The sequence below is a fragment of the Lepidochelys kempii genome, chromosome 13 (genome assembly GCF_965140285.1).
Source record: "Lepidochelys kempii isolate rLepKem1 chromosome 13, rLepKem1.hap1, whole genome shotgun sequence".
NCBI classification, from domain to species: domain Eukaryota; kingdom Metazoa; phylum Chordata; order Testudines; family Cheloniidae; genus Lepidochelys; species Lepidochelys kempii.
This window is the reverse complement of record NC_136392.1, coordinates 30,160,017-30,187,285: the sequence shown is the minus strand read 5'-3', so window position 1 is coordinate 30,187,285 and position 27,269 is coordinate 30,160,017. Positions and strand designations below refer to the sequence as shown.

Sequence of the window (27,269 nt, the reverse complement as noted above, 5' to 3'; positions counted from 1 at the left end):
TTTCAATCATACAGTGGTTTTATGAATCTTTATCTGCTTTCACTGTGTGCTTGGAAAATTTTTGTAATAAGCAAAACTACTGTTCCCTGTTGCTAGGAAAGTTAAAATCCAGGCTTCTGATGAAACCCCATCTTTAAGGGAGTTTTGACCGTTTGGTTACAGGTTATGAACTCAAACCCTTGTGCACAAAAGGATATTCTTCTCTTCTGCCTGTCTTGTGGAACTTTTCAATAGAGCAGATCATTAAAAGGCTTCTTTTTTTACTTCCAGACATAAATGCCTATGTGTTCTTAGTTCTCATAGTGGGGGGAAAGAACTTCTACAGTTAATGAAAGACTGTTAATCATGTTGCACTTGTCAAGGTCATCTCGGGTTTTCATCTGAATGAGGTGTTTTTAAAAAGAAACCTGATAAATACTGTGTAGGTTAATCTCCTTGGGTGTAAGTAAAGTATATGACCTCTTCAAACTTCCTGCTCATCTGAGGGGTCCCAAGGTGTGTGGTCAGGTAGATGGAGTAGTTAGGTACAATGCTTGTCAAATTATACTGGCCAGATGGCTCAGACTTTGTATTTCTGAAGCCTGTAAGGCAGAGATGACAACTCAGTATTTGAGTACATTCTCCCATGCAGAACCCCTTGCAGAGATTGGTAAGATGGCAGCTTCGGTACATTTAGCATTTTTTATTAGAGTAGCTTTTAGTTGATGGATTCTCATTTTTAACCGCTCTCGAATTTGGTCTCTGTATGAAGGGATTGCTACATAGATCCTGTCAGTTCTGGGCTTATGAATTTGAACATGCAGAAAGTAGGGTTTTACCCGTAGATTTTTGAATTTCAAATATAGGAATGGAAGTTTTCTATTCTAGTTTCTGGTTGCTAAGAGACAAGAAAACTAGTGGAGTGGGAGCTAGACATCTCTTCTGTGTTGTGAAGGCAAATTGCTTCTGGTTAAGGAAATGGTATTTTGCTAAGTAGGATTCTGATTTGTTGTTTTCCTTGCTTTAACATTTTGAATGTTTGTGTTTGATGCTGTGGAGGATTTGTCTGGAACTAGAAAACAAAGAGCTGGAATTGGGATCCAAAAGGTGCTTAACTGACAGGTAGCAGCACTTATCTAGCTAGACAATCATGGAGTTGGAGTACATACAGTCCAACCATCTCAAATCGCTGTTTCTGAGATGCAGAAACATGCACAGGTAAAAAAAAAATTGCTTTCTGGAATTCTTCCCTTTAATTGCTAGCATGCTTTGTTGTTTTAAGACTCACAATTGTGATAAAACTAGATTTCAAGATTCAGTTGGCTTCACTCTCTGTTGTGCTGTTTTCCATCCCAGGTGTATCATTTGGCAAGTGTGCGCTTGCGTGATTTGTGCTTAAAACTGGATGTTTCCATTGAGTTGCGCAGGAAGATATGGACATGTTTTGAGTTCACATTAGTTCATTGCACTGATCTAATGAAAGACAGACATTTGGATCAGCTCCTCCTTTGTGCCTTTTACATTATGGCAAAGGTAACGTACAGATTTTAGGAAGTATTATATCTTAAGCTATTTCCAGGAAGTAAATAAAATAAACTGCAAATCTACTATCCAATTGTTTTACTTTTGATATCTTACTGGGGAGGGGAGGTGCTTCCAAGATGTTGATGAAGCCCTGAAGTCTTCTTTTCCTTTGCTTTACATATCCTCCCTCAAGGTCCTATATCAACAATCCTTTTGACTCAGGACTGGATGGTACTCCTTTTTTTGAGCCCCTTCACACTGTTCCGTTGTCAGCTAGAAAGGACATAGTTATAGTCTGTCTCCAGAAGGGATTGCCTCACATTGCTTATCTTTGGTGCTCTGCCTGCACCCCTGCTGGTCTATGAAGTGAGAAACGATGACTAGAAATAGTTTTGTGCATCTGTGTAGTTATGCAGAGCACTAACTAAAAGGCTGCTGGGGCTTGCACCTCCATGGAATAATTTGCTTTATATATCCACACTTCACTTTTTTCAGAAAAACAATTCTTCTAGCAATTGCATACACAGGATATTAAGGTTGAGGAACCTAGCTAAGAATCTATCTTAGCAATATAATGTTTTGCTAAGAAATAAAAAGGGATGTGCAAGCTTGTTCACATTATGTTTTGAGGTGCTATAAACAGCCCAACTTATCACACAAATGGGAGTTTTGTAATCTTACTTCTGACTGACGCAAACTCAGGGAAAAAACAAAACACAGAACTCAAACTAGGCAAAGTGCCAATTATTTGTATTACTGTAGCACCTGGGAGCCGTAGTATGAACCAGGACTCCATTGTGCTGAATGGGATGAGAATATTAAATTGATTTGCCCAATGAGCCCTTAATAGGAAAGACAAAATAAGAAGAGGTATTACCTGTAGAATGAAGCTGCTATGGAATACAATTACTTGTTTATACATTTAGTAATTGTAAGCAATCCTTAAATCTTAGTTTAGACACTGCTACAAGGTTTGCAGAAAAATACCACCATTGAATGATCTCTGTGTTCCCTTGTCTTACTGAGTAGGTGTGCCAGCTGCATGATTCCTGGCTTTCTCTGAAGTGTTGCCTCCAGTGCAATGAGACCGGACAGCCCAACTGCAGCAAGTGGACCTTGATACATTTTTTCTTGTAGTTCCACTGCAAAACTGTTGATCATTTGCTATTACAATTGGTGATTCATGTCATTTACCTTGAAACAGAGCTGACTGTGTGTGTCCTTGTAACCTTGCATCTTGTTCCAGAAAATAAGGAAGATACCTGTAACAAAGGATAAGAAATCCAATTTTCAAATATCACTAAAATTTTTACTTACCCACTAAGACTTAATAATTGTTCTCTTTTTCAATTCAGGGGTAGCTTCTGAAGGGGAAGGGGAAGAATTAATTTTTAAGCTTCAGCTTAAGGGAGCAGTAATTTTACAAGTGTAGATGAGCAGCAGGAATTGTTAACAAAAAACTGTTCTCATGTTGTCATATTCAGATGTCAGAATACTACATTTTTAAATGTATAAGTTCAAGCTATATATAATGCTCATGAAAAATGTACAGTATGGATTTGAAATCAAATGTACAAAGCATATTTCTGAAACATGCAACATCACAGCAAAACTACACAAATTGAGTTATACAAGAATAAAGCATGTTGGCATCAAACATGTTGATCTTTTTCTCTCCTGCTGAAGTAAGGCTAATTTCTTGTAGGATCTGCTTTCCCATCCTCCCCTATTTAGAAGTTGTATTGTGTATGGGCTGGAAAGTGAGGGCTTAGGGTGGGCTGGCTTCTGTTCCCACTACTGTGAAGCCCTACATAACCCCAAAGTCTTTCAACATGCTAAGAGTTCTTGAATGTGGCACAGTTTTCCCTTTCTCTGTAATGGAAAGGAAAGTTGGAGCAGGCTGTTCATTAAACTAAAGATCACCTTGTTGTAGGCTAGAAAAAATACATGAGTTATTCCTACTCTGATATATCATTTACTTTTCTTAGCTTCATTACTTTTTTCAGACTAAATGAGATCAAGAAAACTCCGGAAAATTTCCCTTTTAAACAAGCATAAGTACTCATGTGCTGTAATATAACAATCATAGTTGCTATGTTTTGTCTTAAATAGTTCCTCTTGGGTTTTTTTTCTTTTCCAGGTTTCAGAGTAGCAGCCGTGTTAGTCTGTATTCGCAAAAAGAAAAGGAGTACTTGTGGCATCTTAGAGATTAACAAATTTATTTGAGCATAAGCTTATGCTCAAATAAATTTGTTAGTCTCTAAGGTGCCACAAGTACTCCTTTTCTTTTTTCTTTTCCAGGTGACCAAAGAGGAAAGAACTTTTCAGGACATAATGAAAAGCTACAGAAACCAGCCACAAGCAAACAGCAATGTGAGTAAATAACAGTGTCTTCCCTTTAGATAAATGTTTGATACAAGCTCTCTTTCAAGTAGGCTCATACTAATACTGGAGAATGAATGTTACACGCATTTAACCTGAGAACTGTGATTTAATCTAAGTTTGAGTTTCTTGTATTACTTGACAACTGCATTTTTCCCCATGTATTGCAGGTTTACAGGAGTGTTTTGTTGAAAAATAGTCCCAAAGAGGTCACATCAGAAAATACAAATTCAAACCAAGATGTGGAGATGACAGGTGGTGGTAAGTTTTAGAGTAGCAGCCGTGTTAGTCTGTATCCACAAAAAGAAAAGGAGTACTTGTGGCACCTTAGAGACTAACAAATTTATTTGAGCGTAGGCTTTTGTGAGCTACAGATCACTTCATCAGATGCATGCCATGGTGGTAAGTTCATAAAGTTAACCTGCTGTTTTTAAAATAACAGTCAAATGGATTTAAAAGAACTAATGTGTAGTATAAAATCCATTAGAATAGTTGCATCTAATTGCAAAGAGGAAAAATTAGCATTTCATTTTATCATAAGCTGATTAAAAAGCAACAGTACTGACATAAGGCGACAGACACTGATAGTCAGATGCTGTGTAGGCTAGGACATGGAAAATGCATTTCACAATTGGAACAAATAGGATAGAACTTCACAAATGCTTTAAGAATCCCTATTTTTAAATTAGGTTGGTTGAACCGTAATTTTTTTAAATGAGCAACTGATGATGATTCTATATAAGTGCAGCTCTCTTGAGATAACACTTAATAAATGGAAAGAGAGTGAGTGATGGGATATTCTAAAGACTGATTAGAAACATCTTTTTAAAATGTCAGAAGGTAGATTGGTTTGATTCACTTCTTCGGGAAGGCTCAATGAGGAGCTCTTGCATTGAAATACTTACTGTCCTGACGTAGATAGGAGTCAGGATTGGCTTTAGTATGTCTGCTGTTTTGATTTTTGCGAAGAGTGTGGGTAAATGTCTATATTTTTTCTTAAAGCATTTTTCTTTCTCCAAAATCCAAGATAGATTTTTCAAAGCGATGCTATGTAAATTGGTTTCTGCTGCTACACAGTTGATCAAAATAAGGCATTAACTATTACAAACCATAAAAGTGATCAACAGAAGTCTAATTTATCCAGAAAAGTTATCCTTAGTTGGTCTATACCTCATATAATCATCTTGGGGTCTCTGTTATCTTGTCAGTGAGAGACATTGAACCACTGACCTCAGAGGACTCTCTCTCAACATCAGCTCAGCAAGCTAGAGTTACCTCATAGAAGTCCTAGGCTTTACATGACAGCAGCATACTACAGCTGTTGACCAGTAATTTCAAAGAGATCAATGTCTTGACATTAGCCCAGCAAGTTAGAGATGGGGTCTCTAACATTATTTAAATAAAAAGCGAGGTGATCTCGGTTCTCTTGCCCCTATGGTGGATTAATTTAAATCAAAATTATTTAAATCAGTAAACAGGAAATCTTTAAATAATCAATTTGAATCTTGTTTTGTATTTGTACTTTATAATTACTTTCCTAAAGAAAGGTTGATTCCCATTAAAACATGTTGATTTGCAACTAAATATAGCCTTTACTCTGTATTTGATGGTACTTTTTACTCACCAGGAGGATACGTTCTATTTATACACACTTACTTAAGCAGTTATTTAGCTTAATATACGTTCATTCAGATTCTTAAGTTTTACTTTTTTATTGTTAGAAAATGGTGAATGATGCATTTCTTTATTAGATTAGATTTTTTCGCTTGTCATGTGTGTCAAGTTGCATTTGGATAGAAACCGGAATTCAATTAAAGTGCACAAAACCAGCATTTTAAAAATGTTTTCTAAATAAATATAACCTACCTTAAAGTGTTGGACACATAAGAAGAAAAATATTTATCAAAACAGGTTTTGTATTTAAAGCTAACTGATATATTAAACAGAGGAAGTATTATCTGTCGTTAGAATTGAACTGATTGCTTCTAGTTACCATGTCCTTCAAGATCTTAGAACTAGTAGATCACATCCTCTTATACCTCATTTATATTTATAGATTGGAAGAGGGAAACAAGCTTTCCTTCTTTTTTTCAACTCCCAATAAGTTTTTGAACTCTGAATGAACTAATCATTGAACTGAATTAGTTTGAATAAACAGAAATTAAGAAAATAGTTTCTCTGCACCTACAGGAGGCTACTGATCTGCAAAGCTCTGGTTCTAGGAGTTTAGCCAGTGACTTTCATCAGTTTAGGGCATTTGGCTTTCTTTAAAACCTTGGCAGCAAACATACTGCTTGAATATTATTATTTGAATTATTTTAATAGATTATAGGAAATTTGAGCTTTAATATAGGTTATCATAGTTTCAAATTTGATTTCAGATTGGTTTATTTTTAAAAAGAAAAATGTATTAAATCAATTTTATAAAAATTTTAAAGTCTTTTTTAATTTTTTTTTAAATACCGATTTTTATCCACCCCAGTCTTCCTCCAATATCAGAACAGCAAACTTGAATTGTTAACAGTAAGTTCAAATGCCCTTGTTCTGACATCAGCCAACCAAGAGGTTCTAAGCCAGGAGAGTTGTTTGATCTTTTAGCCAGTTTTCAAACCGTGTGACAGTATTTCTGTCCAAGTGCATGTGAATGAATTTTTCACTTAAATCACCACGTCAGTGCCTTTTATCTAATATCAGCATTAGTTAAATCTTAACCCCCCTGTTGATGGGAAGAGAAGTCGTGACTTCCCAATTGTCACAAAGCAGGTTAGTGGTAGAGCGGGGAATGGAGCTTCTTTGTCCTGACTCTAGTTTTTGTACTCACTCCTGTTCCGGCATAAGGTGTCTTAGTATCAGACCCTAGGTTTATGTTTTATTAAGGTGCTTGGCTAACATCCAGTTACTTCCATGAAAAGAGTTTTTGTTAGCAAACAATTTAGAGATTAACATGACTTCTATTAGGAGACTGTATTCAGCTGTGAACCAAGTTAATTTTGGAGTTAGCAAGTGATAGAACAGTTGCAGTAACCAAGCTTGCTGTGTAACTACCACGGTTTCCATTGAATGTTACGTTGTATACATAATGTACAATATTCCAGAATCATTATTTTTACAGAGGAGGCATGAGTCAAGTATTGAGCCTTACTCTGTCAGTTAATCCAGTATAAAAGTGCCTTTTAACTAAAGATTGGCAGTTAAATCAGGCTTCACAAATTGTATAGTCTGTCATGGGTTTTCATAAAACATGGTGTGTGCTACAGTAATTAAAGCAGATCTTTATCACAACCGTGCGATTCTGACCACCATAAAAAGAGTGATCTTGGTCAATGGTAGCTTTATTATTGCTGCCTCTGGACTGAAGCCTCAGCAATATACATGTGTGTCTAAGCAAGCCGGTCTTTCCTCTCTCATTCAGAAGAATTGTAACTCATTAAAAGAAGAAATAACATGTTCGTGGGAAAGGCAGTGTGGTCACTCCTTATATTTTAAGGTTCCATTTATAAATAGTTGATAAGGATTTGATAAATGGTGGATGGTGGGGTTTTTTTTTAAAAGAAAGTTTTTGTTGTAGCCTGTTACAGAGTACAACAAGTCAATAGGTTGTTCAACACCTTCTACTAATGTGCTTGTAATCATTTGTAATTCACACTACTCATATCTATAACAAACTTGTAACATCTGTTCTTCTTCAGGGAGTGTTCCCGTGGGTCCTCTGCTTTAGATGTCTATGCACTCTGCGCTTGTAATCAGAGATTTGTGGTAGCCATGACCAGTTGGGTCATTCACGCTCCGTCACTGTCTTGCACTGTCCCTCAATTCCTTCTCTACCACCTTTGGCTTGAGTCGGAGCAATCAGCAGCACCCTCACTTACCTTTACATAAGATTAGCCTTTAGATAAGATAGTTTATAGTTGGTAGTATACTCAGTAGTTAGATAGTTTACCTTTTATACTTATTTTATTTATTTTATTTAAAAAAAATTTTTTTTGCTTTTCTACCCTTATTCCCCTCAGTAGGCAAATAAGTTTTGGCTCCCACAGAGTTACTGCTCCCTTCTTGTTTGAGATAGCCTCTCTCCGGCATGCCTGGATCACCGGGTTTCAAACGCTGCCTGACTTGCAGAGTGTCAGTCCCTGTCTCTGACGGACACACACAGTGTGTCCACTGTCTCAGCGACACACACACATTCCTCAAAAATGTCCACATCTAAGTTCCCTCTAAGCTGCATAGCCGCGTGACTGCCCAGCAAGCTATCAAGTACTGCGCGCTTCAGGTTTCTCACTACCATGCTGCTCCTGCCATCTGCCTTGGAGCTGCTCCCAGGAGCCTCCTGCTTGCTATGCAGAGCTGGGGGAAGGGGGGCGCTGATGTCAGGATGTCCCCCTTCCCCCGCTCCATACCCTATCTCTGCAGAGCGGGACAGTGTGATAGGGCTCAGGAATGGCACAGTGGGAGCTTGCTGGTTGCTGCTGCTGCTATGTCTGCTTTGAGTGCCGATCTACTTAAAAGGGCAACATACAGCAGCAAATCATAGGGCTAAAAAGAAACAGTAGCTCTCAGGATTTTAGTGAGGCTACACTATTTGGGCTGCTCTCATTAGAAATTCTGTACTTTAATTAAAACAATCCCTGAGTTTCTAGCTTTTTTCCATTGTGAATATAGAGTCATAGCACTGTAAATTGCTGTGTAAACACTAGAATGACAGTAACCTCCACAGAGCTGCCCCTGGTGGAGAAAGAGGGCTGGGTCTTCTGTAGAATAAGAAAAGGGGGAAAAAAGGGGGGGGGGCTTTCAATGAAGAATGCAGCTTGGGAGATGTGTTCTCCCATGCTGGAGACATGTTGCCCAGATTGGGGCAATGGCCTGATTTCTCTATCAGCGCGCAGCAGGGTGGATAAAAATCAATTATTATTTTTTTTAAAAAAACTAAAAATGGATTTTTTCATAAAATGATTTTTGAGGAAAAAACCTATCCTAGGATAGTTTTAATTAAGATACATTGTAGCTCAAAGATATTTCCTCATGGAATAGGGATTATAAATTTTAATTCTATAGTATGAGACAATATATTCATGTAATGTTTAAGAATAAGTTTTGTAAATGAGTTCCAATAGTTCATAGATTAGGGACCCAATCTTATGGGGTCCAGGGGCTTCTGTATAGATTATTTAGGTTAATCTTTCTGTCTACCCAATGGGACTCAGTGCTCAGTCTAGAAGATACCATCAGAGATGCTTAGTTTTGCAGTTCTCAAACTGTGGATTTGTGTCTCCAGAGATAACATGCTTGTTAACAGCAAAAATGGTGGTTTTTTAAAAAAAAAGTTTAAAAAATATTTTTAAAATATTTCATTTAAAAAACTTGAATGTTTAACTGAATTACAACATGCATATGCTTGTTTTGTTAAAATATTATATGTTTGCTGTTGAAGAAAAAATCCAGAATACATAACGTTGTTGTTGTTTTAGTTAAATAAAACAATTCAAATGTCTGTCTGGTGATGTTCTCCTCTTAATTCAGCATGGCAAGAAAATCCTCCAAATATTAATGATTAACCTGTGGAATTGGAGATAGTTCACCTCCCAATGACTTCATAAATATCTGCTTCAGTTACCTTAGGTAAATTAAATAAGCAAACAATCATTCTTTTCTGATATAGCTATAAAACTAATCTGAAAAGTTTTCAGAATAAATCACTTTAAAAATGTATAGTGTGTACCTTCTAAAAATGAAACCTACATCTATATCTGAGTTGTAAAGAATATGTATTAAGGTTATAACAACCAACAAGAATGCACTTTTATGTAGAAATCCATGATTAAATTGAGTCTTCCTGACTAGTGATTTAAATCATGATTTAAATCAAATTGATTTATCAAATCCACCCTGGCACGCAGCTCCATGTCAGAGCTGTCAGCCAGGACACCACACTTTGGTATACAGATACTTTTAAGTTTTAGTCCCCTGACTATAACTCAGAATGGGAGAAAGCTGCTCCACTTCTCTCAGATCTCAAGGAGATGCTGTATATACACACTTCTTTCTCGATACCATCTTCCTGTGCCCTTGTGTACACACTAGCGCTTTAAGGAAAAGCACCATATAGCGTTAGAGTTAGCAATATTGATTGCCTGAAGGATGCCCCAGCGTAGCTGCAGTCCACTGGGGAGTCCTGCCAGGCTGTGAATGTACTTAAAGGGGCAACACATTTCTTGTTTTTCACATTCACCTCCCAGCACACACTTGTTGTTGTTACTTGATGCTTCCTGCAATGCACGTATATTCTCTGTAATTTTATCCTTTCAAAGTGTTGTTATTTGAGTTTTTTGACTGTTCTATGCATTTCATAATTTGTATTTCTCTCTTATGCTTCAATTAAATTCTTTGAGTAGTGAGTTCTAAAATGCCTAACCTGTCGTGGCTGAAGTAATTATCCCTATTGTAACTTTTTAAAAATATAAATTATATTTAAGTTTTTTGTTTCTACTGGTGGCGCACATCCACACATTACCTGGATAAATTGGTGCACATAACAAAATTCCTTTTGCAAATGGATGGAAAAAATTAGAGGGAATATTGGTCCACATTGCCATAACCTCATGGCCAGAGCAAGAAAAGCTAGGGATCTCCAACTTAAACTCCTTATGATGGAGAAATCCCTCAGACTGGCCTTGGACCACAAGTCCAGGACACCTCCAGACCAACGTTCACCATTGACAGCCTCTGGCAGAGGTTCTACCCCTGCAGTGCCTATGAAAGAGCCTTTATCCAAGAAGGCTACCAAAAAGCGGTCCCAGACTTCACCACACCAGAAATCAGACAAGAAAAAGTGATCCCCAACTGCAAAGTCTATCTTGGTACCAAGCACGTTGGATCGCAAGACATCAGCATCTTCTGATACCGAGAGTTCCTGGAGAGCGAAAGACCCTGTGCGCACAAGCTTGAGCAAAGGCTCACAGAGCAAAGTGAAACCCTCCATCTGAGTACCCATGGAGCTGAAAAGACGCTTGGCACAGTGGCGCCACCTGTGGTACCTACGCAGCACAGTACAAGACCCTCGGCACCAACGGCTACAACTCACACTCCCATACCACTGGCAATGCTCACAGTGCTCATGGTTCCACACCAATTCCTGAGACATGGAGACCTATTGATCTACTCAACACTGGAATCTCCTCTCTTCAGTACTTATGGCACTCCATCTTGATCAGTACCAAGCCGCTTGACTACTCCAGCTAGGTCAGCTGTCCCTCTGTCTAGTGATAATGAAGATGAGGATGAAGGAGTGATATATACATCTCATCACTCCTCACCCAAACCTGGACCATCCCACGTACCAGACCATCACTCATCTGCAGACACATGTATTTGGTATGGGCACCATCCCCCATGCCATTCTCACCAAACTGGCCCTACTGGGATCCATGGGGAATGTACAGGGCTCAACATTGCAGGCCCCCTAGCCCATCAAGATTGAGAGCTCCATGATCTCTATCACCACCTATCCCAGCACCCTCAGAAACACAAAAGGATGTGACTGAGAAAATGGAGGACATATCTGACCAGAAAGCCTTGCCACCTGTGAACCTCTCATCTTTGTCACCAGATGAAACTATAAAGCCCCTCACCCCCGACCACAGGGGATGACTTCAAGGTATTTCAGGAACAGTTCAAAAGGGTGGCAGAGTCCTTGGACATTTCTCTAGAACAGGTACCTGAATCACAGCACAAACTACTAGACATACTTCAGTCATATCCCTCAATGAAGATAGCATTACCGATCAATGATGCCATTATGGAGCCTGCCAAAACCATCTGAGAAACATCAGGAACAGCACCCCCATCATGCAAAACATCAGACTATGTGCCATCTAAAGGAATTAAGTTCTTATTTACACACTCCACATCCAACTCACTAGTGGTGAAGGCTGTAAACGAGGGGAAAACAACACCAGGCTAGAACAACCCCATGTGACAGAGATTGGAGAAGGTTAGACATCTTTGGCCGCAAGGCTTATTCATCTGCAACACTTCAGTTCTGCATAGCTAATTACGAGGCTCTACTGTCTAAATACACACACACACCATCTTTTCGAAAATGTCAGAATTTATTGATGGTTTACCTGAAGATTAAAAAAAAAAAACAGTTAAATCTAATATCGCTGAAGGCCATCTAATTGCCAGCACAGCCCTGCAGGCCTCACTTGAGTCCGCAGAATGGCCGCACGATCCATTGCAACATCTGTGGTCATGCACTGTGCATCATGGCTTCATCTCTCTGGGTTCCCCAGGGAGGTTGAGTCAACAGTCGAGGACCTACCCTTCAAAGGCCCAGAATTATTTGTGGCCAAAACGGATGAGTCCCTCCACATCCTCAAGAGCAACATTAAAATCCCTGGGCATCTATACATTTGCAAATAAAAAGAAACAGGGCAGCTATACCCAGAGATTCTGATTGCTGCCATACGCACAAACATACAGGCAGTATGACCAACACTGCAAGCAAAGGCAAACCAGACATCAACAGAATCAAAACCAACCTTGGACATCCCAACAATCCACCACAAGACGCAATTTTGAAGGTGTGGTCAAGCACATGAAACAACTGCACATTCTAATGCTGGAAACAGATTATTTCCCAACCATTCAGATATTACTTGTCACTGTTTCACCGAGTCTGGCTCAATATTACTACAGACAGGTGAGTTTTGGAAATTATCCAAACTGGTTACTCCATCCCCTTTATCTCCATCCCACCTTCCCTCTCTGTTCCTCTTCAGGGACCCCTCTCATGAGTCACTGCTGCAACAGGAAGTAAACCATCTCCTTCATCTAGGCGCTGAGGAACCTGTACCAATGAAGCACAGAGGGAAAGGTTTCTATTCAAAATATTTTCTCACATAAAGACAGGCGGATGGAGACTCACATTGGATCTAAGGAAACTCAACAAATTTGTCAAAACCAGCATTTCAAAGTGGTGATACTAACAACCATAATTCCAGCGTTAGAAAAGTGGAACTGGTTCTCGGCCCTCGAACTGCAGGATGTGTATTTCCACATTACCATTCATCCATTACACAGAAGATTCCTGAGGTTCACCCTAGGGGAACAACACTTCTAATACAAAGTACTGCCCTTTGACTGGTTAACAACCCCAATGGTTTTCTCCAAAGTTTTGGTGGTGGTAGCAGTACACCTCTATAGACACGGAGTCTTGATCTTTCCATATTTGGATGATTGCTTCATAAGGGCATCAACATAACAAGAAGCAATAAGTGCCACACAGAGTACAATAACACTTTTCATGAGTTTAGGGTTACAAATAACGCACAAAAGCCCACATTGATTCATGTCCAGAAATTGGAATTCATAGGAGCTTGTTTAGATTGTTCATCAGCAATGCTTCATCACACTTGTCAATTTAATTTTGATGGTAAAGGACAGCTCACAAATATGTGCCAGAACGTATGTACAACTACTGGGACAAGTGTCGGCAACGACATTTGTTGTCAAGCACACCAGACTTCACGTGAGATGCCTGCAGGCCTGGCTTCAAACAGTGTACATGCCACACAGGAATAGCCTAAGCAGATGTCTTATGATGCCACACAGGGTAAAAAAAGACTCCCTAAAATGGTGGACATAACCCAAGAACATCTGAACAGGAGTCCCATTTCTACAAAGGACTGCAACAATGACATTCACTACGGATGCCTCCCTAATAGTTTGGGGAGTGCATCTACTCAACAACACAATCCAAGGCCAGTGGTCCCCATCAGAGTCCAACATGCACATAAACTTGCTGGAGCTAAGGGTAGTCCATAACGTATGCAACCACTTTCTACCTATAATCATAAACCAAGCCATCAGAATCCTCACAGACAATATAGTATGCACGATTTACATAAACGGCGGGGGGGAGGGGGTGGCACAGTTACACTCCCTATGGACAGAGGCAGTGCAGCTCTGGAATTGGTGCATCAGCAACAACATCAACATATCGGCATCCTATCTTCCGAGATGTCAAAACACAACCGCAGATGCAGTAAGCACAGAGTTATCACAGTCATGAATGGGAGATGGATCCCAGAATTTTACGATACTCAAACTATGGGGATTCCCTCATAGACCTCTTTGTAACAGCACAGGACACCAAGTGCTCACAATATTGCTCCAAAGCAGAACTGGGACATCCATTCCTTACGAGATGCTCTCCTCATCAAATGGGATGCATCGTTAATATATGTATTCCCCCTGACCGCACTCCTAAACTCACTCATACACAAGATCAAGAGACAAATCCAGAGTCATTCTAATAGCACCTACATGACCCAGACAAACATGGTTTCCGTTCCTGTTAAAGATAGCGGTACGCTCACTTCAAACCCTTCCCCTAATACCTCACCTCTTCTCACAAGATGCGGGGCATGTTCACCATCCTAACCTCATAATACTCCATCTCAAGGCCTGGCTTTTCTCCAAGGCAAAGAGGGGTTGAGACACCCTGTTCATAAATGTAAAGAAGTAAAGTAAAGGAAGTAAAAGACATACTTATGAACAGCCATAGAACGAACATGTCATAAGCATATGGGTAGCCTAAATTCCTCCTTACCTGTAAGGGGTTAAGAAGCTTAAGTAACCTGGTTGGTACCTGACCAAAGGAACTAATGGGGACAAAAGATACTTTCAGATCTGGTGGGGGGGAGAGGTTTTGTTTTGGGTTCTTTGTTTCTGTGGCTGTTCGCTCTTGGGACTAAGAGAGACTGGACATCAATCCATATTCTCCAAATCTTTCTAAACAAGTCTCTCATATTTCAAACTTGTAAGTAACAGCCAGGCAAGGTGTATTAATTTATCTTTGTTTTCTCAACTTGTGAATTTTCCCTTTGCTAGAGGGAGGTTTATCCCTGTTTTGTTGTAACTTTGAAACTAAGGCTAGAGGAGGTTTCTTTGTGCTCTTTGAATTTTCTGCTACTCTGTAAGGTTAACTACCAGCCTAAGTTTACAGAGGTGATTCTTTTACCTTTTTCTCTTTAAATAAAATGCTTCTTTTTAAGAACCTGACTGAATTTTCCATTGTTCTAAGACCCAGGGGTTTGGGTCTGTAGTCCCTTTGTAACCAGTTGGTGAGGATATATACTCAAGCCTTCCCCAGGAAAGGGGGTGTAGGCTTGGGAGAATATTTTGAGGGAATAGGACTCCAAGTGGTCCTTTCCCTGATTATTTGTTAGATCGCTTGGTGGTGGCAGCGATCCCAAGGCAAGAAAGGAATCTGTGCCTTGGGGAAGTTTTAACCTAAGTTGGTAAAAATAAGCTTAGGGGGTCTTTCATGCGGGTCTCCACATCTGTAACCCAGAGTTCAGAGTGGGAAAGGAACCCTGACAGAGCATGAGAAAGACGCATATATGCATAAGTGGAAACGGTTCAGCACTTGGTGCCAAGATAAACAGATCTTATCAACATCCTCCCCTTTACCAAGGGTACTGGATTACATATAAAAACTGGCTGTCCACAAGCTCCATCAAGGTACACTTGGTGGTGATCACAGCTTTCCATAATGTGGATGGGGTCACCATATTCACCCACCCAACAACTAAACGTTTCCTCAAGGGCATTGAGAACACTTATCCAGAAATAAGAAACCCACCTTCTACGTGGTAGCTCAACCTCATCTTTCGCGAACTTATGGGAAAACTGTTTGAGCCGCTTGCCACCTGCTCACTACTCCACCTATCTAAGAAGGTGGCTTTCCTCATCGCCATCACATCCGCCAGATGGATGAAGGAACTAGGTACCCTAATGCCTCCCCCGCCCCCCATACACAACTTTTTTTAAAGACAAAGTTACCTTAAGACTACATCCCAAATTCCTACCCAAGGTTGCCTCCCCCTTTCATCTGAATCAGCCCATTTACTTACCTATGTTTTTTCCAAAACCACATGCAGACAAAAGAGAGGCATCACTCCACACACTGGACATTAGAAAAGCATCAGCTTTCTACATTGAAAGAACAAAAGCATTTAGAAAGTCACCAAAACTATTTGTCTCTGTAATACGGGAGTTCTGAAACTGGGGGTCGGGACCCATCAGTGGGTTGTGAGGTTATTATATGGGGGATCGCGAGCTGTCAGCATCCACTCCAAACCCCGCTTTGCCTCCCGCATTTATAATGGTGTTAAATGTATAAACAAGTGTTTTTAATTTATATGGGGGGGTCGCACTCAGAGGCTTCCTATGTGAAAGGCGTCACCAATACAATAATTTAAGAGCCACTTCTATAATAGAACGTTCAATGGATATCAAGATGCATCCACCTTTATCAAAAACTTCGTTTACAAGCCCCAGTGGGCATCCACATACGCTATACCAGAGCACTTTCAGCATCCGTAGCTTTTCTCAATGATGTCCCTGTTATCAACATTTGCAGAGCAGTAACTTGGGCATCAGCCCACTGTGGCATTATACTCCACATTCTTCACAGAGATATGGTTATGTTATGATTATGGCATAACTAAGATGTGTTTTATGCAAGATGGGTCATGAGATGTCATTGGAAAGATTGATTGATTATCCTATTTGTATGCATGTATCATTTTTGTATCTGAAGTTAGGAATATTGTCTATGCATCTATTACAAATACGTTTACACCTGGGGAATGCCTACTAGGCAGAATGCAATCCGTCTAGGTGTCTCACTGGGAAGGGCCATTAGGGAGAACAGTAGGTCTTAGAAGATGCTAATCACCCACGGAGAAGTCTTCCTGGGGACATTACAAACAGCCTCTGAATTATGGCTGTAGGGTCATTTGACCAAATCACCTGGTGTTGGACTCATGATAATACTAGTATTTTTCCACTGACCAGAGGTGGGGATCGCTGGAAAACAAAAGATTCCCACCATATGCAAAGAACTATTTAAGAGAGTGACATCATCGTGGGCCACTCTTCACTAACTCTTGCCCAAGAAAGAAGGCTGCTGGAAACACCTGAGAAGCAAGAGACTAAGTTGGGTGGGGAGGGCTGAGCCCAGGCTAGAGGATGTCTGGCCTGTAAAAGGAATATCTGGAGTTTTAAGCTGCAAGCAAGGGCAGCTTACCTTCAAGAATCTCTGCAATCTGCCTAGACCAACATTTAGGGTGAGAATTTTCTGCTTATAAGCTTAGATTGTGTGTTGGTTTTATTTGCCAGGTAGTCTGCTTTGATCTGTTTGCTATCCCTTATAATCACTTAATTTATCTTGTGTAGTTAATAAACTTACGTTTGTTTTATCTAAAACCAGTGTGTGTAAAAATTCTTACTTGGGGCAGAAAGCTGTGTATATCCCTCTTCACGGTGAGGGAGGGGGTGAATTTCATGAGCTTACACTGTACAGTTCTCTGTGCAGTGCAAGACCGTATAATTCTGGGTTTATCCCCTAGAGAAGGGGTGTGCGCTTGGGCAATTCCTTAACTGAGCCTTCTCAGGCAGAGCTAATTTCAGTGTTCGTGTGTTTCTGCAGCTGGGTGCGTCTCTACTTCTGTGCTGGTGAAAGTGTGAGACTGGGAGCGTGTCTGCAGTTGGTCACAGCATTACAGGGTGAAAGGGAGCCCAGGCTGGTGGGTCAGGTGGGCTCAGTGGTATCCCAGTCCCAGGTGGCACCCTGGAGGTGGGGAACCCGTCACACCCACATATTCATGAAATACTGCTATAGAGCAACAGTCAATATCGGATGCTTGCTTTAGACTCATGTTATCCACCATCAGTAACGCATCTCCAAAGCCCCTCCCTTCCACAGAGGGGCAGTGCTCAACAGTCACCTGAAATGGAGCACCCACAGGGACACTCCGCAAAGAAGAGGTTACTCACCTGGTGCAGTAACTGAAGTTCTTTGAGATGGTTGTCTCTGTGGGTGTTCCACTACCCTTACTCCTTCCCTCTGCTTCGGAGTTTCACATAGATTCTCCGCAGTAGAGAAGGAACCAAGGGGTGATTGATCATGCAGCGCTATGTAACCACCTGGAGTGGCACGTGACGGCACATGTGCGACCCAACCAGGCACTGCTGCCACAAATCTCCAATTACAAGCTAGGGCGCATAGACACCTAAAGTGGAGCATCCACAAGGATAACCGTCTCGAAGAACCTCAGTTACTGCACCAGATGAGTAACCTTCTCTTAATCATTTTATTAACTCTTTACAAGAGGAATTTCTATAGTGTGTGTGACTGGTTTTGTATTAGCTTGTATCTTAAAAATCTAATTTAGATTGCTGACATTAAGGGTTTTAAATCTGACATTTCTGTTTTTTCCTACTGTGATAGACTCTCCTGGGAAAGTGTGTCTTTCACCTGTAAGATCAACACCAGAGAACTCCAGTGAATCAGGAAAGGAGGAGAGAGGAGATCTGATAAAATTTTACAATGCAGTCTATGTAGGAAGAGTAAAATCATTTGCACTCAAGTATGATGTCACAAACCAGGATCATGTAGTAAGTAACATAATTCTAATTTTGGATATGTCTAATAGTGTGCATGGATGCTTAGTGGTAGTTTTCTTGACTTTTAGACATAAAATGTCAGCGTTTAAAAACTCACACTGTTGCTATCACTGCCCTGTAGATCATAAACTTTGTAGTTTATATATGTCTAAACCCACCCTCTGACACTCAGCATGAAGTGGATCCACCTCATCATCTGATTGTGTTTGTTTCTACATGGTTGCATAAAGAAAATAATCATAGTCTGGGCTATAACATACTACAGCAGCAAGATTGCATGTCTGTCCTGCTAATAGGCTATCCATTGAAATGGAGCAGAAACTGATGAATGGGTGCCATATTAATATGGGAAACTGAGTCACATTTAAGTGCCCCTCAGTTCATCCATGTGAAACAGTTGAAAAATAAAATAGTTTCTTTTGTGATTGCCAGGCTGAATACTGAATTGGAATATTAGAATGTAACTGTAACCTGGAACAGAAGGCCCAAAAGGACACACTGATAAAAATGGATGTGCATTTCATTTATTTATGAAGTTAATTCTTTAATGTGCATCTGGTAAATTCCTACAGGCAAACTGTGTGTGCACCATTTTTTTTTAAGGTGGAAGCCCCTCCACTTTCCCCATTCCCCTACGTTAAACAGCAGCCAGTGTCTCCTCGGCGGATATCCCAGCAACACTCTGTTTATGTTTCACCACACAAGAATGGTGCCTGCCTGACACCTCAGACTGCTCTACTATACAAGTTTAATGGGAGCCCTTCTAAGGTAAGTTTCAGAGTAGCAGCCGTGTTAGTCTGTATTCACAAAAAGAAAAGGAGTACTTGTGGCACCTTAGAGACGAACAAATTTATTTGAGCATAAGCTTTCGTGAGCTACAGCTCACTTCATCAGATGCATCCGATGAAGTGAGCTGTAGCTCACGAAAGCTTATGCTCAGATAAATTTGTTCGTCTCTAAGGTGCCACAAGTACTCCTTTTCTTCTAAGGTAAGACATTCACATAAGACTTTTAGTGTTTGCAAAGCTTAAAAATTTCTCCCTCTTCCAAATTTCTGTCTGGCTTTGGGGTTTTTCATAAGAGAGTGCTGCAAAGACTTTCTTCAAACTGGTCTTGCAGTTCCTGAAGTAAAGGATAAAACACTTAGTGCTTCTCAGATGGAAGGTGCTGTGTTCGTCCAGAGTAGGAATACTGTTTTCAGACCATGTTGAAAACCGAGAGTCATACTGAGTAATTATAGTGGCTTGAATATTTGTTTTTAATTATAAATCTCCTCTTATTGATAGAGTTTGAAGGACATCAACAATATGATAAAACAAGGTGAACACAGGAGTAAGAAGCGAGCAATTACAATTGACAGTGACAGTGAGTCTCCAGCAAAACGACTCTGCCAGGAAAATGATGATGTCTTACTAAAACGTCTTCAGGATGTTGTCAGTGAAAGAGCAAATCACTAACAGCTACAAGGGACTGAAGCCTCCAGAGTTCATCATACCTGGGACACAGTTTTTCCATCTTTCCAGCTGTAGTGTGTGCAGACAGTTTACTAATGTGTAAAATTGTACTGTCACCTGACTTCAGTAGGAATGCAAAAAGGAAGTGTTAAGGACTGAACTGTGGGGAATTAGAGGCAATGATCACATTAACTTTATTGCTGTCAGGCGTGCTATGAAACTATCTGCTGATTAGCATGTTGAAATGGTTCTTTGAGCCATGTCAGATATTCACCTCTAATCTTCTAGTTTAGTGGTTCTGCTTTGAGCATGAGGGCCAGCTCCTAGTTTCAGTGGTTCTGTTTTTGAAATTGAATTGACTGGATGTAGGAAAGCAGAAGGGGCAATCACTATACTCAGCGTTTGCGGATCTGTTTGCAGGGAAACACCTCAAGTGCCTTTTTGTTTTTACATGAAGATTATAGAATCTTATGCATTACTTTAATGTGGACGGATCAGGAGACAACTTTTGTTTTACTACATTAAGGGTTAGATAAACCCATCTGTTCTTCGTTCTGCATTCTATATTACGTGAAAAAAGTCACCTTTTATGAAAGACTTGATAATGTGATTCGACCAGGGTTAATTTTTGGCTTTTGTAGCTTAGTGTAACTGGTAAAATGCTGTTCTCCAGCTATTTTCAGGATGTCAACTAAAGTGAATGTTGTGACATGGATTAAGTATGTTTCTGATGGTTTGGGACAGAAATCAGCAAGTACAACTGCAGAGGCATAAATTGAATGCACACTTATTCTAGAGTGTTGGGGATATGTTTCTAGGAGCCTCTTCTGAATTCAGCTTCCTCCAGAGCAGTGAATGCTGCCACTGGCAGCAGATCTGAAGCACTCCTTCCTTCTGCACGCAGCCTCTGCAGCACTAAATATTCATAGATACTGTATCTTAACTGAAAAAGGTTCGCGTGTATCAATAATGGTTAAACAGTTCTGGGCTTTGGCCATCAGTTACTGCTGTCACAATGTGTGATGATTCACTTAATGAACTTAAAAATTTCTTTTTTTTAGGATTTTTATATTTTTTTCTGACCCATGTACCCTCCTATGTTGTGTAGTATCTACACAGATTGTAAGCCCAAACAGATGAGGCATGTTTGTACATTTTTTTTTTTGTAGCTATTACAGACGTGTAGCTTTAGATTTGTTCCAATGGCAATGTGTAAAATTCCAGCAAAACTCCTACATCTTAAATGTTAGAGAGAATTTTGATAGGATTGTTTTATCAAGATGAAGAAAACTTAATGTTTATATAATACTGTTTATAAGCAGTAGTCTAATTTTAACAGTTGAGATTTTTTTTAAAGCTTAGAGCCATAAGGTAATTCTGTGTTGTACTTTTCTGTTCAAAGTTGCTATAAGCATCTTATACTTATAAACTTGAACTGTCTTTTTAATGGACAACTCTTTTCTAGAGCTCTGACTATTTTACTTAGCTTTTATTAGCTTGGTTATTGAGCACGCCAGGATTTGATGCATCATAATTTTCAGTGGAAGGAAGAAGTTATGTCACATGTTACAGTCTCACTGAATTAATCTGGTAACAGAACTGGAAATCTGGTGGATGAAATTGATTATAAGGGAGAGCACTTTGGTTTACATATTCACCTTGGTAATCAGCAGTAAAGGGAAAGTTCACAAGTCCCGTAAGGTTTTGATTAACTTTTTGAAGGCTGCCATTGTTTTGACTGCTCTGAAAAACGTATTTTGCCTTTTGAAAATGAAGACTGCAGTCTTATAAAGTGGCATAACAAAAGATATACTAATCTTAGCTCAGATTACAGTTAACTCCTTTTAAATATGTGATAACGTTAACAGTTGAAAAAACACATAATACCAACTTCCAGTCTTGAGTTACTGACAAGATGCATTTGTGCATAGGTAATCATGGTCCTGAGCACAGCCCTGGAAAACCTACCTTATTGTGGAAAGAGATCTTGAATTAGACTTCACGTAAATGGAGCCAGTTGTGCTTGAATCTCTGCATGAGGGTTATATTCCTCAAGAAAACTAGGCTAGGATAGTCTGTTGGACAGTAAAGCTGTCACTCAGCAGTATTGGATGATGCAATAATTTAGTCACTTGGTTTTAATTTCTCATCATGTGTAAACCTATTTTATTTCTTAAGAGGTATGCCCTGCAGACTGTTTCAGTTTCTCTGATCTTGAATTAAAATAATGGTTCTGAAATTTGTTTGTTATGATTAGGTTTAATGTTTTTTATTAAAACTTAAAGTATTAGTTGGATTTTTAATTCCTTTTCATAATAAATTTGACCCAGAATAGATGCTAATGTTGATAGAGCAAAGTAAATTTTCGACTTGAACAGTTTGCCAAGCTGTTAGGTTTTAAAGTTTTGTTATGGTTTAAAAGTGCCTTCATTTGTAAATATGTATTTTACCATAAAAAGTTCTTTAAAACTGTGTGATGACTGACATTGTCTGTCTGTCTAGTAATTTACACCTGCTTTCCAGAGTCTAATTATATCTCTGTGACAAATGGGTAAATGTTCAGGTTCCTCTGTATGCAGTTATCTCTCCAGATTTTCTTTCCATATTTTTCCAGATTGCTTGTACTTCAGTCAATAAATGTACCATCTCAAAGAGCAAGTATAATGCTCCTGCCTGAGTGACAGAGAGAAACTAAGTTTAAGACAGTTGGTGGAACAAAATGGACACCGCGTAGAATCAAGCGCGTGGGTTTATTACACACAGCACTGGTGGAGTGTCACCTTGCTTATTGGGCTCAGAGACACTGCCAATCAATTGATTACAGTGGATTATATGGATTTTCCGTGGGCGGAGAAAAGTAACTAGGTCTAGCAGCAAGACAAGATAAGCACAGTAGCCAATAGTCAAAGATTACATAATATAATCATGGTTTCAAGTTAACAAGTAACGTACAATTAGTACTTCAAACAATGTATAAGTGTATTAGTATAAAATATATATGTTGAATTCTGATTTGGGGTCCACAGGAATGAAGTATCTCCTCTAATTGTCCAACAGATACATACCTGGGGGGTTAAAACAGGAAAACAGTGAAAAGTATATGGTGATAGAAATTGTTTTTCAGTTGCTCATTTGTGTTTCTAAGGCAGGCACTGGTAGTTGCTTGGGAGGAGGGGTGTGCCTCTGTGAGAGGGAGGATGTCATATCTCATCCTGACATGTTTGAACCTTTTCCATAAACTCAAGGTTGATGTGTGGGAAGGTATCTCTTCCTACAGAAGAAACAGGGCCCCTTTCATTCCTTTGGTCTGTTTGCAGCTTCAAATAAAGACACCAGTTATGGCTCCCCACCTGGCATTTTGCTGACCAAGCTTATTTTAGCAAAAAGCAAGGTTGTCATTTGTTTGTTCTGCTTCTCTTAGCTAATATTGTTTACTATTTGCTAGGCCTCCAGCCTCTTGACCAAACTCTGGACTTTGGGCCTGTAAAAAGAGCTGACATAGTCTATACATAAACAGCATATGGATTTTGGCCTTTGAACAATAGTAAAAAGGTGAAATGTTAGAATTAAAAAAAAAATCCTGTAGTTTTCAGTGGCCTTGCATATACTAGGAAAATTGCCTTTGAATCATGCTTTCTGTAAGTAATGTTATGCTTAAATTGGCTTTATTTACTTCAGCAACTAAAACCCTGGGTACTATGTTTGACATCTGTCAACCACAGATCAATTTCCCTGTGTAGACAGGGCCTGTGAGTAAAATAATGCCAAATAGATGGCAGCAGGAAATAAGAATGAGAAAAGGATGCAGTGTTTAAGTTCTGAGAACTGTTTAAATTCATTTTACTGACAGATTTTTGTCCCCCAACAGACAAAAGCCAAGCAGATTATTTTGCTTAATTTCCTTTCCTACAATTATCAAGTTACTAGAATGTAAATAATTTATCTTGATCTTTAAAATATTGCTCAGTGGAATTGTCACATGTACTACACACAAGCTTCCTCAAGAGTCATTCTAAACAATGTGAGAGATATGACAAAACAATCAAGATTCAGTTTCTATATGGATACAGCACTTAATACTGAATTGAACACGTTCCAGGTGAGGTGCACCATGCCAGTAGTCTCTCATTTCTTATACATCCTCACATTTTGTTTGCTGTTGATTGCTATTGCACACTTAGAAAGGTTTTCATTAAGCAGACCAGGTCTCTTACTGAGCTGATAGTTAATTTAGAACATCCTATAAGGTGTTTAAGAGGTTCCGATTATTCCCTACAATGTGCATTACTTGGCATCAGAATTGAATTTAATCTCCCATCGTGCTGCCATTCACTTGGCTTAGTTAGATCTTGGTGAAGCTCTTCACACCCCTCTCCGGTCTTGACTAGCCCAAATAATTTTGTCGTCTGCAAATGTGGCTATCCTCTTCCATATTGTTAGTAAATATATTGAATAGCCTAGTACAGACCTTTGAAGCAGCTGCAGTTAACCTTCTGCCATGATGAAAATTGACCATTTCTTCTGACCTACTTGTTTTCTGCTTGTCGCCAGTTTCTGATCCATGACAATACTTTGGCTGTCATACCTTGAGTACTTAGGCCCAAATTCACAAAGGAATTTAGGCATTGCCATGGTAGGCATCACAATGCCTAACTTTTAGGCACTTAGAAAATCACAGAAACAACATTGCAATTCACAAAGCCTGAGTTAGACGCCTACGCTCCTTATACCATGAATGGGGAGAGATAGGTATCTTAGATTGATACACAAAAGCCAGCAGGCTAGATACGGGGAAACCAAGGTAGCCAATGGTCAAGGCCCTTTGTTTTAGTTTATTTTGTTTAAAATTTCCTGTAAATTTCTCAGTGTTCATTACATTTTTTAAAAGGGTGAGAATTGGTGCAAAAAGTTAACTTCACATTTTTCAGGGTAAATATCAGGGCTAATACTGTGGGATGGGAGGATACGGGGCGGGGGGGGGGAAGAGTACTTCTGATCAGGCTCTCCATTCGGGAAGATGAAATGGTGGCTTGGCAGCCCAGGTTACCAAGCTGCCATCTCCTTCCAGAGGGTCTGTCCAAGATACATAGCTGTCATCTCTCCTGGAGTGTGGAGCTGGGTCTTGGGAGTTCTGCTACTTTTTTCTAGAACTCAAGCACTGGTGTGTGTGTGTGTGTCTTCCACTACATTGCCTTATTTTAAACAGCTAGCCTTGTATTTACAGTCAGACTAATTTATTAACAACAAACACCTATCTAATGTAATCTATTGGATTTGCTTAACAATCTGTATTTTCATTTAGTTTAATGGTCCAAATTGTGGGTGAAAATTGCTAAAAACTAAGTAATAGCTATTGTAAACCCTGGGAATGTTTTGGTAAAAACCTAAAATGGAAGGGCCTTGGCCCTGTGAGAGGCTGACCAAAGGGGAGTGTCCTAAGTCCCACTCCTCTCTGGGATAGGTACAGGCTGCAGAGAGGTGCGTATCTGCTAGCAACCCATGAGTGAGAACCCTCCTCCTGGAGTCAGGTGGCTTGGCATTTATTTAAGAATAATAAGGCAGATGTCTACCTCCCCCAAACGAGGGGATTGGGGGGAAGAAGTAGTGCTGCCTACCTTGTAACTTCCAACCCCTAGGGTACAGCACTCATGCATTGTGAAATAGCCACGTTCAAGTCACCTCTCCCTGCCAGAGAAACAGCTTCCATAAGAGAGACTGAGGGAGACTAAGTTTTAGCCACTTCCATTTTGTTTGACATAGGTATGTGAAACACATGTGGTTTACAGGGAAAAGACTGATTCTTACTCGAGTGCTGTCCCTGAGGGTGCTCCACTCCAGGTGACAGTGCGTCCCAGCACTGTTGATCGGAGATCTTCAGTAGCAGTACCTGGTCGGGAAATGCACTCAGCTGCTGTCTCGCAGCATTGTTAGAGTCTGCCTGAGCACACGCCCCCCGGACCTCCCTCAGTTCCTTCTCAACCATCCTCAGCTGAAGACAGGACTCGGGGCAGTACTGATCCTCTTCCCTGGTAACTGAAGGAAATAAGTACAAAGACATAGAAATAGTTAGTTAGAAACATCCCAGTTATTTCCCTTCCTTTAGAATAGTTGACTAGAGTTTGTCTCCTGTTGAGACACTCTGCCCAGGCATTACTCGTACAATAATGCCAGGGTCTTCAGGATTCAAGAAATGTGACTCCTGTCAGGAGCCTATGCCATGGTCCAACGGACACTCACGCTGCGTGAAGTGCCTTGGCAAGACACACGTCCCTGCCAAGTGTGTCCATTGTAATAGCCTGAAAACAAGGGCTCGTCATTACAGAGACCTGCGGTTGAAAATACTCCTGATGGAGAAATACCTACAGCCGCTTATGGAGATGGGCAATAGCAAACCCTCTCCCTCATGCTCCCCGGCCAGGTCAGAACCAGTTGGGAGCACAGCTTCACCCTCTCAAGCGAAAAGGCAGGAAACCCAACAGTCTCCGTGCAGAGACTTTCAAAACAGTAAAGGGTCTCTTGCGAGATCCTTGCCCTCTGTGCTGACAGCGCCAAAGGCAGGCACCTCCAACCATCCCAGCACCTCTGCCATGGCTCTCGCACAGCGCAGAGGCAGGAACCCAACCTCCCGTAGCGGGAAGGTCTCCTTGGCACCAAAAATAGACCCGATGCCGACAAGAATGTCGGCGCTGAGCCTGCCTATCACTCCAGCAGCAACAGTGGACCTCCCGCAGGGCACCTACAAACGGCCCGCGGCACCCGCGAAAGCAAAGCAGAAGTCAGTACATGCTTTGATCACAAACCCCGCTTGGCTGGATCGCAGCGCAGAGAGCAGCAACAATTCTTAAATCAGGACGACATCTCAGTGGCCCCTGAGCCTGACTCTCCGCTCCTTGACACACAGCGCTCACTGTTTGACCAGCCGCTCTCCCCACCTGACCTTTCTACCTTCACTGACAGCAAGCCCGATATGCAGCATGAGGCAGAGTTCTCCCCACCTGCCTCTCCTCCTCCACCTCAGGACACGGCTCACAAGCACCAGCCTCAGTTTCCCTACTTCATCCCCCGTGGGTGAGACCTCAATTCTCTTATCCTATGCCTGGGCTTCAGTGGTACCCTTGGCCAGCTCCTGCTGCCACTCATTTTTGTGGTTCTTCCACCAGACCACAAGCCTGTTCTGTGCCTCTATCTCCAGCTCCATCTTGAACCCGCCCTGAAGAGATGGACTATGAACCATACCCTAATTCACTGACTCCTAACTATCCATCAGCTCCAGATGGAGCCCTCATGCCGCTGCCTCCACAAAACGTGGACGAATTTAAACAATTTCAGGAACTTTTCAAAAGGGTGGCAGTCAGGACATCCCTTTAGAGGAGGTCCAGGAGTCACAACACGGACTCCTCAAAATCCTCCAACCCTCTGCGCCCTCAAAGATCGCACTCCCCATAAATGAAGCACTCC

General features: G+C 40.6%; 1 protein-coding gene across 8 annotated transcripts in view; it reads left to right on the top strand.

The window, feature by feature from the left end:
• Positions 1-22,283, top strand: part of RBL1 (RB transcriptional corepressor like 1) — an 82,091-nt gene extending 59,808 nt beyond the window's left edge. For 7 of the 8 annotated variants that reach the window (XM_073309946.2, XM_073309949.2, XM_073309948.2 and 4 more), the window contains 6 exons: positions 1,336-1,512; positions 3,805-3,876; positions 4,056-4,146; positions 18,182-18,348; positions 18,961-19,125; positions 19,644-22,283. In XM_073309946.2, the coding sequence (XP_073166047.1) occupies positions 1,336-1,512; positions 3,805-3,876; positions 4,056-4,146; positions 18,182-18,348; positions 18,961-19,125; positions 19,644-19,814 (843 nt within the window). In that variant the 3' untranslated portion in view covers positions 19,815-22,283. The remainder of the gene's footprint in view (positions 1-1,335; positions 1,513-3,804; positions 3,877-4,055; positions 4,147-18,181; positions 18,349-18,960; positions 19,126-19,643) is intronic. The other variant, XM_073309950.2, reaches the window with a different exon arrangement.
• Positions 22,284-27,269: the final 4,986 nt, after the last annotated feature.